At 48.6% G+C, this 16614-nt stretch overlaps 1 protein-coding gene across 1 annotated transcript in view; it reads left to right on the top strand.

Moving 5' to 3' along the window:
* Positions 1–16614, top strand: part of SLCO2A1 (solute carrier organic anion transporter family member 2A1) — a 66446-nt gene that overhangs the window by 29516 nt on the left and 20316 nt on the right. Inside the window, exons 2-3 of the mRNA XM_070433433.1 lie at positions 483–620; positions 2751–2913. Of these exons, the coding sequence (XP_070289534.1) occupies positions 483–620; positions 2751–2913 (301 nt within the window). The remainder of the gene's footprint in view (positions 1–482; positions 621–2750; positions 2914–16614) is intronic.

The following is a 16614-nucleotide window of genomic DNA, read 5'->3' as shown; positions in this document are numbered from 1 at the left end:
TTAGAGGTGGGCCTGTGCACAGGGGAAGGGAGTCTGGGGAAGGGAGGACAGGTCAAGAGGAGTGGCACCCCGGCATGGCGTGTGTCAGGGCCCTGGGAGTGACCTGATTGGCTGGAGAGTGACTTCGGCCCTCGCGGGACAGGAGGAAGGACAGCAGCAGTCCGCAGGGCACTGAGATGCCCTCAGAAAACACGTTAAGTGATGTGGCTGATTAGTCAGGCCTTTCCCAGAGGTGCTTCTCCACCCCTAGTTTACGGGCCGTTTATGGCAGCAGGATGGTGGGAATGGATGGCTGAGAGCGCACTGAGTCCCAGGAGAAACCTGATGTGACCATGATGGCATTTCACCCTCAGGACTGCCTGATCAAATCAGTGTTTCTAAGTAACGGGTGAGAAAACAGAGCAGAAACAGAACGGGAGGCCCAGGTGGGCAGCCAGGGCTCACTGTCCAGGGACCTCATGCGTCACACGGTATCTCCCCAGGTGTTCGTGCTCTGCCATGGCCTCCTGCAGCTCTCCCAGCTCCTGTACAGCGCCTACTTCAAGAGCAGCCTCACCACCATCGAGAAGCGCTTTGGCCTCTCCAGTTCTTCCTCGGGTCTCATTTCCAGCTTGAATGAGGTAAGCAGCAGGTTCTGGCCCATCCGACCCCACTTGTGCACCCTGGTCTCGAGGCCTGGGAGGGGGGTCCAGGAAGAACAGTTCATGGGGAGCTGGGATAGACACCTGGGGAAAGGAGACAGCCAGGTGCAATGGGCATGGTGGAAGCAGCTACCAATTCCAGGGCTTCCTGGCACCAGGCACTGAGCTCAGAGCCTCGGTGGCTCCAGGTAAGGAGATGGGGTGCCCAGGCTCAGCTTCTCTCTTCTCCTTCCATGAGGCCCACTGTTCTGGGATCCCTGACCTGGGGCCTCCTCACAGCAGCCCTGTGAGCAGGTGCTCTGCTTGCTCCTCCCACCTGACAGATGAGGGCACTGGGGCTCAGCAAATGCAGCAGCTTGCCCCGGGTGTGCAGGGCTGTTGGCTCGAAATTCTGAGCCTCTAATTGAATTCCCTGACCACCCACGAGTTTATGTGACCTCTGCCCATCCCCAGTCTAGGAGGAGGTGAGCCCCACGCATGCAGGTGGGGAACAACCCCAAGCCCAGCAGCTCCAGTATTATGAGCTTCACAGAAGCCAGAGCTTTTACCCCCAGAAAAGTCAGATCTCTACGGCCGCCCAGCAATGTGGCTTTCACACAGTCCCTCAGTGACTACACATCCAAGTTTGAGAAGATAGGGTGGGCTGAGAGGTCAGGGGTGGGAGGGTCAACTAGGAGTCACTGGAAGTCAGTGAGAAAGAGGCATGGGAGGCAGCAGAGCCCTTCCATCATGGCAGCAACGTTGGTGGCTCCAGGTGAGGAGATGGGATTCCCAGGCCCAGCCCTCTCTTCCATGAGGCCCCCTGTTCTGGATGAGCTCACCAAGACCAGAGTAGCGGTGCAGGGACTGAGCTCTGAGAGTTGAGAGTTTGGGGAAGCGAAGAGGAATCAGCCAAGGAGATTGAGAAGGAGCAGCCAGGGGAAGGAGACTAGGAGGAAGTGGTGCCATGGAAACCCAGGGAAAGAAGTGTTGCAGGAGAAAAGAAATGCTCGACTGTGTCAAATGGTGCTGAGAGATCAAGGAAGAGGAGAGCTGAGAACTGACAGTGAATTTGGCAATGAGAAGGTCACTAGTGATCTTGGCAAGAGCCAGGTACCAAGACTCTGGCCCTATGTCCTAAGACAAGGCACCTGCTTTTCGATCCACGAGGAGACTGTGGTGTGGACAGGGCAGGGGCAATGGGTGCTGACATTCAGGGCTCCTCGAGTCCAGGCGAACATAAGTTCTGGGGCAGAGGGTGATGTCCTTGGATGTAGTTGTAGTCATAAGATCTGCCAGCACCCCTTTTACCATTTATGACCCTTATCTCCAAGTTGGGGCCTTCGGTTCCCTTCCCTGGCTCTGGGTGGAGCTCAGAGAGCACGCCTTCCAGTGAGCACCAGGAAGATGGAGTTACTGGTGCGCTCAACTGGGAAGGGATGTAAGGGTGCTTTAGTCCTTGTCCCCCACTGATAGAAGTGGAGGCAGACCTAGGGAGGGCCAGGGGCAGGTGAGGAGCAGAGCTGCTGGGACAGAAACCCCCTCCTCCAAGAGGCAGTGGGGCTAATTTAGTTAAAACTTAGACAGTATCTGTTCAAGCCACTTCCTAACCTCATGGACCTGGACAAGTAACTTAATATTCCAAGCCCCAATTCTGTCTGTGAAATGAAAGTTGTTGCATGATGAAACGAGATAGTGCATGTTACTTGGTGGCTCTTCTGACTACCAATTCCAAGTCCTCGGGGAGTTTAAAGAGGGAACACGTGCTGTTTCCAGGAATCAGCCAGAATGGGAGGCACCCTTGGATTTTGCCCCAAAGGGCTTGGTCCTAAGATGGTTGAAATTAAGGCCACGAGCTTTTAATTGTCTCTAGAGACTTCCCTTGGTTTAGTCTTGAAGGGTGAGGCTGGGAAGAATTTCTGACAACAGGGGAAAGCTGAACTGTGCGCGCTTGTCCCACGGTGAGGCTCTCTGGGCAAGGCTGACCCTGGGACTCTGCCTGGGCCCCAGCTACCACTGGGCAGCCTCCTCCCTCTCTGCTTTTCCTGGAAAAGGTACAGTCAGGTCTCCACTGTGGGTGGGTGAGGACGGAGTCTCTGGTCTCACTCGGTCCCTCTGCTCTCTCCACAGATCAGCAACGCCATCCTCATCATCTTTGTCAGCTACTTTGGCAGCCGGGTGCACCGTCCACGGCTGATTGGCATTGGGGGTCTCCTCCTAGCTTCAGGTGCCTTCATCCTCACCCTCCCACACTTCCTCTCAGAGCCCTACCAGTACACCGTGGCCAGCATCGGTAAGTGGCCTCCAACCGCTGCCCTAAGGCAAAGCTGGCGCCAGTGCTTCTGGGGCAGTGGATACCACACTGAGCCACACCGTCCTCTCCCACCAAAAACTTCCTTGGATTTTATTGTTTTGTTTCTCCCCAAAGCCCATCTGAAACCAGGATATGCAGAATCATGTGGAGCTATGAAGCAACTGTCCCAGCTCTGGCTTGCTGAGGGTGGAGCCTGCAGTGGATGGCCCACCTCCTTTGTAATTCCCTGTGCTTCGTGCCAGGAATGACCCATTGTACACAAGTAGAGACACTGGTGAACGGTGCTGTGATGGGTTTGGCAGGATGAGGGTCAGAGCATTGACCATGATGAGGTCTGTGGAATTTTTTCATGTTTAATTGTGTATTTAACACTTCCTGACATTGGTGCATTCACCATTCTTTAGGTTTAGAATACACTTGCACGATGATCTCATTTGATTCCTCTGGACACCTGTGATGAGGAGAGAAGAGGTCTAAGATGAAAACATGGCGCTCAAAGATGTCTAGTAACTTTCCCAAGGACACCAATCAGGGAGGGACAGACTCAGGCCTCCTGATTCTGAGACAAGTGGCCCTTCTGTGACACGGAGCCTCTGGTTCTTAGTGATAGGCCCTGTGGCAGGGAGAGATGAGTGAGGATTTTAGGTAATTCATGAACACGAAGTTAAAAACCACTGCATTGCCCAGTAAGAGTTCCCCTATTCTTTAAAAATTGTTATATTTTTTAATATAAAAATTTCAAACTATAGCAAAGAAAATAATATAACAGACAGATATACTGACCATTACGATTTATCAGTTTTCCTTCAGATACCTCTTTTTTTTTCTTTTTCTTTTTAACAGCTTCCTTGAGACATAATTCACATACCATACAGATCACCCATTTAAAGTGTAAAATTCAATGGTTTGGGTATATTATATTATTTTTAATTGTGGAAAATATATATTTTCTTGTAATATATCTTTTTTCTGTAAGTTTGAACACATTTATAGATTTGTGTAACCACCACACAGGATACATGAGTAAGAAACTCTCTAAGTCAATGTCTGAAAATGTCTTAATTTTACCCTTGCTTTTGAATTATAGTTGAGATACAAACAGGATTGCATTTAGTTATTTCCTCTTAGCACTTTGTATCATGCCTCTATCTTCTGGCTTCTCTTGATATTGGAACTTCTTCATCAGTCTTTTTAGGTATTCTGGGTTTTTTCTCTCTATTTGTGTTTATGAGTATCTCTCTTCTTTGCTGTTCTGCATGTCCACCATAAGGTGTCTAAGTATGGGTTAATTGTCACTTATCTTTGGAAGTTCCATGTGCTATTTCTTTTGAAGATTAAGGTTTTTCTTTAATTCTCAAAAATTTTCAGCCAAAAATGTTCCCAGTATTGATACCCAGATTTCCTCCATTCTTTCTTCTAAAATGTTGGACATTTTTATTTCTGGTCTCCATGTCTCTTAACTTCTCTTTCATAGTTTCTAGTGCTTTGTTCATCTGTGCTGCATCCTGGGTGATTTCCTCAAGTATGTCTTCCTGTTCACTTAGTCTTTCTCTAGCTATGTTAATCTGATGTTTAAGCCATCCTTTACATTTTAAATTTTAATGGCTCTCTATATATTTTTTTCATTTCTAAAAGTTATTATAATAGTTCAAATCTATGTCCTAGTTACATGGTTTTTTGATATTTCCTTATGAATTCTAGTTTTCCTTTGTTCTCCTCAATTATTTTAAATATATTTATTTTATAGTCTTTCCAATTGTTCTTTTTGCTTAAGTTTTGAGAATGCTAATCCTCCAGTGCTTTGTGTCTGCTTGCTCTTGTTTGTGGTGGATTATTTTCTTGTATGTTCTATGATATTTGACCTTGGGTTCATTTGCAGAGGGATTTTTTTTCCCCTGTAGAAATTTTGTGTGGTCTGTGTTGGGAAATAGCCATATGGAATGGTTTTGCATTTGCATTTACTTGGCACCCCAAGAGCATCACTACTTTGGAGCTCATTTTATGATAATTTATTGGCTTGGGATAAATTTGCACTTCTTTTAAGGGATGTGGGAAATGGCACTGGTTTCATGATGAGCAGCAGTGAGAGGCCCAGTCCATAAATGCTCTTCCTTAGTCCACTGTATTGGGGTTGAAGATGTCTGAGGATAAATGAGCCAGCTAGGGATGTGCTGAGGGAATAATTGATTCCCCTGTGTGTAAGTACCAGACTTTTTTTTTTTAAAGTCATATGTACAGATCAGGCTCAAGAGATGAAGCACTTAGGATGACAGAAGGGACTCTTTTATAGGTTGTGTGACTTAACTGGGGTCAGGTAGGTGGCTGGAATGGGGAAAGATGGAGTAGGAATAAGGATGTCTAGTGATGAAATGTCTGCTGGGTTCTGGTCATGGGAATCTTCTCTCCACCTCTCTGTAAATCGCCTGTGAACTAGTCATTTCTCATAAGTGCACTGTGGCCTTGGATCCTTCTAGACTACTTAAGGGCTACGTCCTGCTTCAGATAGGCACAGGAGGAAGACTGACCTGACCCTAGTGTCCTGCCATGCTCTTTCTCCTCCTCGGTCTAGACAGGTGGCATGAGGCCAGCTCTGAAGGAGAATCAGGAATTGCTGGCCATCAGCGAGGGTGGTCAGGCCCACTGCGCTACTGTCTTTCCAGACCTGAGGTCCCTGCCGCTTCCATCAGCATGAAGACTAGGATAATGTAATCAGCAAGGGAGCCTAGGGCACTTCGGCCAGGCCAAGGGGAGGGCATCCTGCTAGGTGCCACACATGGTGGCCTGCTTAGCCTGGTGAGTTGGCTTCCCGCAGCCATAGCTACATCCCAATGGCATTTGCTTCACATAGAGCAGCCACCACAGAGGGTGGTTAGAAATGGGCAGGCCTCTGAAAGCAGTCATTCTGCTCCTTGTTAGCAATTTGGTTCAACCCGCCATGATCCTCAGTTCCTGCCTTGAGCTCAGTGCACTGAGCCAAACTCCACTAGAGAGAAACCAAAGGGGACTTTGAGGGGAGCCACAGTTTGCCTCTCAGGCCTGCAGGGCGGAATCGCTGGCCAGGAAAATGAGCATTTTTGTTGTTCATTTTAATTGTGTAAATCCTACTTGCAACAATAGGGCACAGCAGTCCCTGCCACTTTGGGATCAGAGCAGCAGCTGGAAGTGCTCAGGGTTGAGCCACCTTGAAGACATCTTCCTGGTGCCAGAGGGCAGCATGAAGAGGACTTTGGCCCAAGAGCCACATCTGTGGGATATAGTTGGGACTGTGCCCTGGGTGCCAGAGCAACATGGGTGTGTGCTTTGCCAATATGTCCAAACAAAAATGTTCACTTCAGGGGAAAAGCTTGAAATGTGACTCTTTTTTTTTTTTTTTTTTTTTAATATATTTTATTGATTTTTTACAGAGAGGAAGGGAGAGAGATAGAGAGTTAGAAACATCGATGAGAGAGAAACATCGATCAGCTGCCTCCTGCACATCTCCTACTGGGGATGTGCCCGCAACCCAGATACATGCCCTTGACCGGAATCGAACCTGGGACCTTTCAGTCCGCAGGCCGACGCTCTATCCACTGAGCCAAACCGGTTTCGGCAAGAAATGTGACTCTTACTTCAAATGTAGTCCTCTGAGAACTTGAGTTTTCAATTATGCAAGGTCATCAGGAACAAATGCATTTTATTAAAAGCACCACCCTGAATGGAGTCATGAATCTGAACTGTCTTCTGGATTCAGGTGGTCCTGGTCTGAATCTGGGCATTGAAGTTCCCCAATGATGTGGCCTTGGCCACCTTGTTCTCAGCTCTGAGTCTCAGTTCCTTCCTGTATGAGATGGACCCCCTCTTGCTGGGCTGTGAGGACTGAGAGGGTGAATGTTCAGGATTTAGCCTGGTAGCTGGCATGTGCAGCAACCATTAAGTCATAGTTCTTGTCACAGTGGTGTATCGTGCTGGGTAAGCTAAGGTCACAAGTGAGGAAGCCCCCTGCTTCCTGTGGAGAGGGAGTCTGACAGCTCGTGGCTGACTGGCTGGGTGTCCTGGGGCCATCTAAAGGCAGCTTCTCCCTGGTCCTCACTGTGGGTCCTTTGTTCTGGCCTGGAGCAGGGTCCATCCCTTGACATGGATGAGGCTATGGGATCCCACAGGTGAGGCCATGGGCTTTCTCTCTATGGAAGATTAGGCTGCTGTCCCCAGATCCTCAGGTGGGACAAACCTGGTATGATGGGTAAGAGCATGATCTTCAACATTTAATTCCCAGCTCAACCATTTCCTTGCCACGTCTCCTTGGCAAGCCAATGCTTCGCCTTCCTGAGCCTCAGTTTCCTCATTGTAAAACGGGAACAATACCCCTTCCTTTGCAGGGTGCTCTGAGGGGAAAATCCAAACCAAATAGCCAGGTAAAGTGCCTGCCTGGCCCGCGTCCGCTGTTCAGCAGACTTCTCTCCGCCTGCCCTTGTTGTGGTGTTTGAAATCTGTTGCTCATAAGGAATGACCCCCAGATTATTACCACCTGTTGACTGAGGAGTTCTTCGCCATAGAGCCGAAGCACTCCAGAAACAACCATGGGAAATGAAGAGTAACTATGTGTTTTAGGGAAAAAAATTAAAGAGGGCCTGAACATTGTGGGAATCACGGAGACCTTTAACAACTAATTGCCGATTTTAAAAAGGCCACGCAGACATTTATGAATGTTTAGATTTTCTAAATGTCAGTGTGGTCCGGAAATGTGTCCTGCTGGCGCCTTTGGAGAAAGGGCGAGCTACCCAGCCAAAGCCTCTAAGGCCACTTCTGGGAGGCTGGCGAGGTTTGGGTAGATGGGCAACAGGCCAACGGGAGACCAGTTCTCCCAGGAGATCAGGGAAGGGTCTTCGGAAACCAGTGGCTGGGAGGACTAGGTGTGACCTGTGAGAGCCCTCAGCCCAGTCCAGGGGAAGTCTGCCCGCCTGCAGACAATGGCTATGCACAGGCAGGGAGCTTCCTGTCGGATAAGCAGGGGAGGGAGTCCATTGTATTTTTAGAACAGCCAAGAAAAGAAAGGGAAGAGTCACCTTCTAGTCCCTTGTTCATGAAGTGGCCAGCCCCTGGCCCATGCTCATTCATCCCAAGGGTGTCCTGGAGAAGAGGGTGGTAGGTGGGTACACGGAGGGGAAGCCTCCGGCTCCTATGTGTCTGTGTCCCTTCCTTAGTGGAAGACATGCAGGACCTGGAATCAGTTCCCCAACCCCCAGAGCAGAACCCACTGTGCTGAATCATGGGAGCTATGCAGGGTCCTTCCATGAGGGAACTGCTCCAGGACAGTGAGTTCAGGGCTGTTCAGCAGTGAACACCCAGCCGAGGTGTGAGGTGAATATGTGCGGAGACGTGTGGGTGTGTTTGGGGGTAATTGTATGTGTGAGAGGCATTTCTATGTGTAGGAAGTGGAGTAGTGAGGAGGTGTACAAGTATGGAGAGGAGGTTGATGTATGTGAAGATGGAGAAGGTGGAGATAGGAGGGAATTTGAGAGAAGAAGTGGGTGTGTATGTGGGGGGGGCTATGTGGAGGTTGGAGACAGGGATGTATGTGAGCGGGGAAAGCGTATGTGGCAGGAGTTGGGGTGTGTGTGGAGGTGTATATGGGGGTGAAGGGGAGAGTGTGCTTGTGTGTTGGGAGGTAAGTGGGTGGAAGATGGTCAGGGTGAGAGTGGCATCTGGCCAGTTGGATCTATTGAACCTGAAAAGGAAAACAACAAGAGGGGTAAAAAAAAAAAAAGACAAAACACATGGGTGTTATTAAGTCAACGGAGAGAAAATAGCCTCAAACAGATGTGCAAAACAAGGCCTAACGAGATTTGATGCAGAGCATGTTTTAATGCATAATGTCAGAAAGGAGAGAAACCAGCGTGGAGAATGATAGAAAACACTCGGCTGCTGTGCTGACCATGAGGGAAAGGCCAGGCAAGGAGCTGGGCTCTGCAGGAGAACTGGTCGTCTCCATGGCAATGGCACGCGGCCTCACTGAAGGCCTCACAGCTATGATATGAGAGCAGTTGACTCTGTTAGGCTTCTCTTAACATCGGTTTTGTGGGCACATCACAACCCCCCACTTGGCAGCCTAGAAACGTGCCCCCTTGTTCTGGGTCCCCAGCTCAGGTCTGAACAGAAACATGAGTGTGGCTCCGCCTCTCCATGGGCCCCTTCAGGCTTGTTTAGTCGTTTCCCTGCTCAGTAATGAGGCTTGGGTGGCAGGCCTGCTTGGGGTCTGGTGGGGAAGGGAGACCTAGGCAGCAAGCTGCCTCCTACATCCTGCTCCTGTGGGAAGAGTCACTTCTCTGGGACCCCTGGCAAACTATGTGTCTTGGGCCCACCCATGGTAGTGGGGAGGGTCTCCTTGGGATGGTCAGCACCCAGGGTGGAAAAGGAAGGCTGGACCTATCCCAGGGACTTTAGGCACTCCAGGAAAACTGTGAGAGAGTGGGGGATAGCCTTACAGAAACAGGATACATGCCCCTTCTGGAGAATGTGGTTTTGAAGAAGCCATTGATCCATCCTTCCTGAAAGAGGCCTTGGGCCCCCCAAAGACCCCAGAGGACATAGGGAGGATCTATCCTCTCTTCTTGCCATGCTTGGTAGAACCAAGGCTTCTAGTTGTGGCCAGACGCCTCCTGTGGCCCAAAGGCTTGAAAAGGGAACACCAGACGTATTTGGGCAGTTTGCCACCCACCAGGAGACAGGAGACCAGCAGGAGCAGGTTCTTTCTCTCAGGAAAAAAAAGGACTTTTCAGGATTCAGAGTTTGGATTGGCCACCATCAGAGAGTATGTGCAGCTCAGATCTAAAAAGGGGAAAAACAGCAAAGAAACATCAGGACCAAGGTGGTATTTGGAGTTGGGGCCTTTGGGTGGTGATTAGGTCATGAGGGTGGGGCCCTCCTGCATGGGATTAGTGCCCTTGTAAGAAGAGACCAGATCACTCTCTTTTGGTTTTATGAAGAGACAAAAGAAGTCGGTAGTCTGCCATCCACAAAAGGCTCTCAGCAGAACCTGACCGTGCTAGCATCCTGATGTGGGACTTCCAGCCTCCAGAACTGTGAGAAATAGATTTCTGTTGTTTATAAGCCACACCGTCTATGATACTTTGGTACAGCAGCCCAAACTGACTCCATTAGATTCCTTCTCCTTGGTCAGAGCCCCTTCTTTTTTTAAAAAAATATATTTTATTGATTTTTTACAGAGAGGAAGGGAGAGAGATAGAGAGTTAGAAACATCGATGAGAGAGAAACATCGATCAGCTGCCTCCTGCACATCTCCTACTGGGGATGTGCCCGAAACCCAGGTACATGCCCTTGACTGGAATCGAACCTGGGACCTTTCAGTCCGCAAGCTGACGCTCTATCCACTGAGCCAAACCGGTTTCGGTCAGAGCCCCTTCTTATAGTCTTGGGTCTAATCGTGAATTTTTAGCCTTTGGGCTATCTTATTAGGCATTCCTATCAGCTTAGTGTCATTCATAAATTTACCAGCTATTCCCCACTTTCACCCAACTCCATGACAATGATGAGTGGTACACAGTTTGGGCCCGTCTTTTAGGTCACACTGATCTGTCAACTCCTGTACTGGGCATGCCTTTAGCCGGTTCTCCCAGAGGACTCTGAGGCACGTGTCTGCATCTTGTCTACCAGGATATCATAACAAGCTTTGTCAAAAGACTTCCTCCAGTCAAGTAACACCATATTACGGCTTCCTGCTGGTCTGGGAGCCCCATTAACAAAGGAAATGAGGTTGGTTTGGCATGAATGGTTTTTGATGAGCTCATATTGGCTCAGCTAATTGCTTTTTTTTTCTTCTTCAAAGAGTTCCACATCAGCCAGTTTAATAAATCTGTGAACAATAAGTTCTGCTTCACTTCCAATTCGGGGGTGCAAATTAAGCACACATCTCCAAATATTAAAATAAAATGGCTCTGAGCCGCATTCTGCTCGCTCGGGTATGTCTTCCTTCCCCCCGTCCACTAAGAAACAGTTTTGATGATGAACTGAGCCAGGTGATGCCTCCTCTGGCCTACTGGCGATTTCTCAGGGTGCAGGCACGTGTGCAGGGGCAAGGGTTTGGATGGGGAGAGCCCCTTGCCAGCAGTGTAATGTCCCGCCTTGTGGTACCATGCTCAGTGGACTGCCTTCTCACCCCCGGCTCACTGGCCACATGCACACCTCAATACAAATAGGCATTGGCCGTGTGGGAAGGAATGTCCAGCCTCAGCCTCAGCCTCAGAACTAGTTTTGGAAACTCAGTCTTGGGAGCAGAGCAGAGGAACTCTCTCCTTCCACCACCACCCCACGTTTGCTCTTTTCTGCACAGAGGTGAATGAACTCTTTCAAGCCACCCATGCGCCTCACCACTCCTTTATTCCAAGCCTCCATTGCTGGTGACCTTGATCTTACTTGTCTCTAGTTTCTGGACCCAGTCCCCAGATTCTTAAAAACCTGAGTAATATTGCCCGTCTCCAGGGTTCTGTCATCTCCCTTATCCATGGAAATTTCTGGCCTCTTTGGATGAAAATTGAGCTTATTGTATGATCACTATGTCCCAACTTATAATACGCTCATTATTTTTTACCCTAATGACAGTATTGCAAGGTAGGTATTATTATATCTGTTTTGGAGATGAAGACACTGAGGTTCTGAGAGGCTCCCAACCATTGAGCAGTAGAACCAAGATTGGAACCTGGTCTCTTTGGCTTCAAAATGTGAATTCCTTCCATTGCCCCAGGATGTGTCCAAGGCTGACAATCCCAACTCTGTTGGTTTCTGCTGGTACAGAAGGGTATGTTCTCCTACTTCTCCAAAATGAAGCTCAGAATGCACATGCCCATAGAAATTATATTATAAGTAGAGGCCTAGTCTAGTTGGAAGCGAACACATATCATTACAGGAGCATTATGGATTAGTAAGGCCTGGTGAGCTCCACTGGAAACTCAATCGCTTCTGACATACATACAACCCACTTTACAAACAACTTCGAGGTCTCAAATCGCGAGTGAGGTCGGGACAGCCTGTTCCAGGCCTGCTGGTGGGAGTTGCCAGAGTTTCTGGTAAAACTGTTGAGTAGCCAGATTTAGAAGGATGAGGAAATAGGTCCTTCAGAGTGGAACATTCTGAATGAGGTTCCAGGAGTTTGCCGAAAGCCCGAGGGCTTAGCACCTTGGCGGTACTTCCAGAAAATTCTCCGGAAGCACCCCTGCCTTTCCCTGTTGTTCTCATGGATTGCTTCTGAGCTATAGGCTTTGCAAATCTCCGCCTCATTTGACCCTGCTCACCCACAAGCCTAGCCCCCTTCTCCGCAGGAGGTGATGGTGGTTCTCAAGAACCATGACTTGAAGGAGAAGTCACTGCTGCCCTCCTATTTCCTGGCAGAATCCTCTCTTTTATTTACCAGAATGATGAGAATGACGTCAAAGGAAAGCCCCACTTGCCATGGCCTTCCTATGTTGCTTGACCCATCCAGGGATCTCCCTCAGCCTCATCTTTGGAACTTCATGCAGAGACCTCTCATTATACCCTGACACCTCCCAGCCAGCCTCAGCCTGGCCACACCTGGAACGCGTGTCCTCGTACAATGGAGTGGCCGGACCATGGTCTGCCCAGATCTGGCCCATCTCCCTAGAGTCCATTCTAGGGAAGTAGACCATCCTAGGGAAGTGACCCCCTCCCTATCTTTCCAAACCCCCTGAGGGGTCCAGAAATCAGAACTGAAATTCTGCATATTTAAATTGTGGGAGGATGAGTCAGAGGGTTGACGCCATGGTGCAGCCGGGGTGGTGCTGGGGCAGCTGGGGGAGGGGAGAGGTCCAAGCCTGTTTCTACTTAGCATTTCATAGGCCTGTGAAAACTGGCACAGCCAGACCTCTGGTGTCTTGCGGGTAAAAGAATGTGCTCTGAGGAACTTGAGCCTTCCAGAAATCTGCCTCGGGGAACATGAGCAACAGACTGACATCCAGCTGATGAATAGACTCCCCTCCCTCCCTTCCGCAGGGCCCTCCACGATGGAGGCAGGTGGCCTTGGGTGGGCAGGCGGGCTGTGCAGCCTGGTGGCAGGAACAGGCTGGCATTCCCCTTAGTTTACATGGTGGGAAGGTCAGAGCTAAGCCCCCTCTGAGGAGGAGGGTGATGAGCTTCCATAAGTCAGTGGAGAGTAGCTGGGCCCCAGGTTTTTGCAGGAATGCTTGAGAAATGGGGAGAGGTTGCTCTTTCTTCCTCCACATGGGCCCAAGCTCCCGAGGAAAGCCCCCCAATTCTGTGACAGGCTCTTGACACACATCTTTTTCTCCCCCTGCTTCTGGCCCTTGGACTCACCTCTCCCTGTCCTCTTATTTTCAAGAGAAAGACCCAGTTAGTGGTCTAAATTCTAGAAAACTCCGCTCTCACCAGCGTGATCTGGCCACGGCCTTCCACTGCAGGGAGTCCCAGGCCTGAGTTCTTGGGAAGGCCAGTGTCTGCCTCTGACATAAATCCAGGCAGAGCTCATTTTAATGCACTTCACTTTATTGCGCTTCACAGATGTTGCATTTTTTTACAAAGTAAAGGCAAGACCCTCCACCAGCAAAACGCTTACAACGAGTGTTACTGCCATACTCATTTTAGTGCTGGTGGTCTGGCACCAAACACACAGTATCTCTTAGGTATGGCTGTACCTGTCCCCACATCAGGCCAGGGAGCAGCGGGACCTACCCACTGTTGAGCCCTGCTCTTCCTCGCTACAGGGCCGCCTGCCTCCAGGACAGCCAGCTGCTGCTCCTCGAGGACAGGGCTCCCAGGGGAAAGGAGCCTCGCCCTCTGTGGGTGATTAAAGCCCTTTCCCGTTGACGTGTCAGAGGCTGATGTGGGATGGATTTGGCCCCATTCACGGCTGGCGTAAGGAGGAGAGTTTGCTGGGAGATCTTCTGGCAATATAGGATACAGAATAGCCAAAGAGGAACTCAGTAGACTTGGATTTAATTGGGGCAATTAATTATTTTTTATATACCCTTTTTAAAAAAATTTCTTTATTGATTAAGGTATTACATATGTGTCCTCATCCTCCCATTACCCCCCCAATCCCCCTCACTGGTGCTCTCACCCCCCTGTTGTCTGTGTCCATTGGTTAGGCTTATGTGCACGCATACAAGTCCTTTGGTTTTAAAAACATACCTGAGGATATTAATTGATTTGAGAGAGAGAGAGAGAGAGAGAGAGAGAGAGAGGGAGAGACATCGATGTGAGAGAGAAACATTGATCAGTTGCACCCAGACTGGGGATAGAATCTGCAAACTAGGTATGTGCTCTGACTGGGAATCAAACCCACAACCTTTTGTATACAGGACAATGCTCCAATCAACTGAGTCACCCAGCCAGGGCTAAAATACATATTTTTAATAAAGGCGGTAAGTATGGAATCTGACATTTTAAAAATAAATAATAACAGTTAAACAATCTCTAGAGAGTTGGACCTCCTGGACACTTCATTAGATGAAATTTCATGAGGGTTTTGTGGCATTGGTGAGCCATGCAGTGTACCATGTAAAGACTTAATAAGGGAAAAAAAAGACTGACGGGAGCATTTGAGCTCTTGCTTGCTGGCATATGTTGCTGGTTGGCTCAAATAAACTCATAAAAATTCTCTAAAAAAAAAAAAAAAAAAAGACTTAATAAGCCAGTCAACATTTTCACAATCTTCGATGACTATTAAATGTCACACACACACACACACACACACACACACACACACATTTAGCCTGCGATGCCAACAGCAATGATCTAATAAATGTGAATTTAGCCCTAACCCGTTTGGCTCAGTGGATAGAGCGTTGGCCTGTGGACTGAAAGGTCCCAGGTTCAATTCCAGTCAAGGGCATGTACCTTGGCTGCGGGCACATCCCCAGTAGGAAGTATGCAGGAGGCAGCTGATCGATGTTTCTCTCTCATCGATGTTTCTAACTCTCTATCCCTCTCCCTTCCTCTCTGTAAAAAATCAATAAAATATATATTTTTTTAAATGTGAATTTAATAATAAGAATCTGCAAAAGCAAGAACTAGAATTCTTAAAAGCAACACTTATTCTCAGGTCCTTTGATTCTCATGTGCCTGCTCTCCTAGGACACGCCTGGCCTTTGTATCTTACACACCTGCTCTGGGCTGCGCATCACCATGTGCACAGCTGTGGAGCCCGCACAGCCATAGAGCTGGCCAGCATCCCCGCCCCTCCTGCAATTCACAGCATCACCTGTGTTACCATGGAAATGTCTCTTGACTGGGTCATTTCCCCTCCTTATTCATGGGCCTTGGAAACTGGCTTTAATCTTTCCAGTGTGTTTATCGCGCTGTCCCCCCACCCCCGACCCCCCGCTGCCCATGATCATCACCATCTGGGGTTTTTCTTTCAGGCCCCTTCCCAGGGCACACAGGCCCTCCAGGAGTGGCCATGCCTCACCCTAGTTGTGTTTCAGGCTGACCACACTGAACTTCATTTTGTGATATTGAGGGTGCCTTTCACATCTCCGAGCCCTCCTTATGCTGTCCCTCTCTCCTCCTCACCACGGATCTTCTGGCTATTCCCTTTAAGTCTTCTCAGCTCAAAGGCCACTTTCTCCAGGAATCTTTTCCCAAACCTTCTCCCCAACTTCACTGGGTTTTCTGCCCCTCCCACATCTCCCCGACACCCTGTCCTCTCCCATCTCTGTGATACTAGCTGGTTTTTTTATTGTGATAAAATATGCATAACATAAAACTTACCATTTTAACTATTTTTACTTTTTAAAAATATATATTTTTATTGATTTCAGAGAAGGGAAAGGAAGAGAGAAATAGAAACATCGATGATGAGAGAGAATCATTCATTGGCTGTCTCCTGCACACCCCCTGCTAGGGATCGAGCCCGCAACCCCAGCATGTGCCCTGACCAGGAATCCAACCATGACCTCCTGGTTCATGGGTGGATGTTCAACCACTGAGCCACACCAGCTGGGCCATTTTAACTATTTTTAGGTGTACAATTCAGTGGCATGAAGTACATTCACACTGTTGTACAACCATTATTGCCTTCCATCTCCAGAACTTTTTCATCTTTTCCGACCGAAAGTGTACCCATTAAACCCTAACCCTCTACTCCTTCCCCACCCCCACCCCCAGCCCTGGCAACCACCAGTCTACTTTCTGTCTCTATGAATTTGCCTATTCTGGGTTCCTCGTGTAAGTGGAATCATGCAGTGTTTGTACCTTTGTATCTGGCTTATTTCAGTTAGCGTGATGTCGTCAAGGTTCATCCACTTTGTATGTAGCATGTGTCAGAATTCCTCTGTTTTTACAAGCCTCAATAATATTTCATTGGATGCATATATCACATTTTGTTTAGACTTTTCACCCGTTGACGGGCACTTGGGTTGTTGCCACCTTTTGGCTATTGTGAATAATCCTGCAATGAACACTGGTGTACAAATATCTGCTCAAGTCCCGGCTCTCAGTTCTTTTGGCCTTATGCCTGGAAGTGTAAATGCTGGATCATATGGTAATTTTTTATTTTATTTTTTTTAGGAACTGCCATACTGTTTTCCACAGTTGGCTGCACCATTTTACATTCCTACCAGCAATGTGCAAGGCCTCTGATTTCTCCACATCTTACCCAATACTTGGTTTTTTAAATAACCATCCTGGTGGGGGTGAAGTGATATCTCATTGTGG

Source organism: Myotis yumanensis, unplaced genomic scaffold (assembly GCF_028538775.1).
Source record: "Myotis yumanensis isolate MYYU_CA2020_CCGP unplaced genomic scaffold, mMyoYum1.0.hap1 SCAF_14, whole genome shotgun sequence".
NCBI lineage: Eukaryota > Metazoa > Chordata > Mammalia > Chiroptera > Vespertilionidae > Myotis > Myotis yumanensis.
Note: the sequence above shows the minus strand (reverse complement) of the source record. Positions and strands in the feature narration are given on the sequence as shown.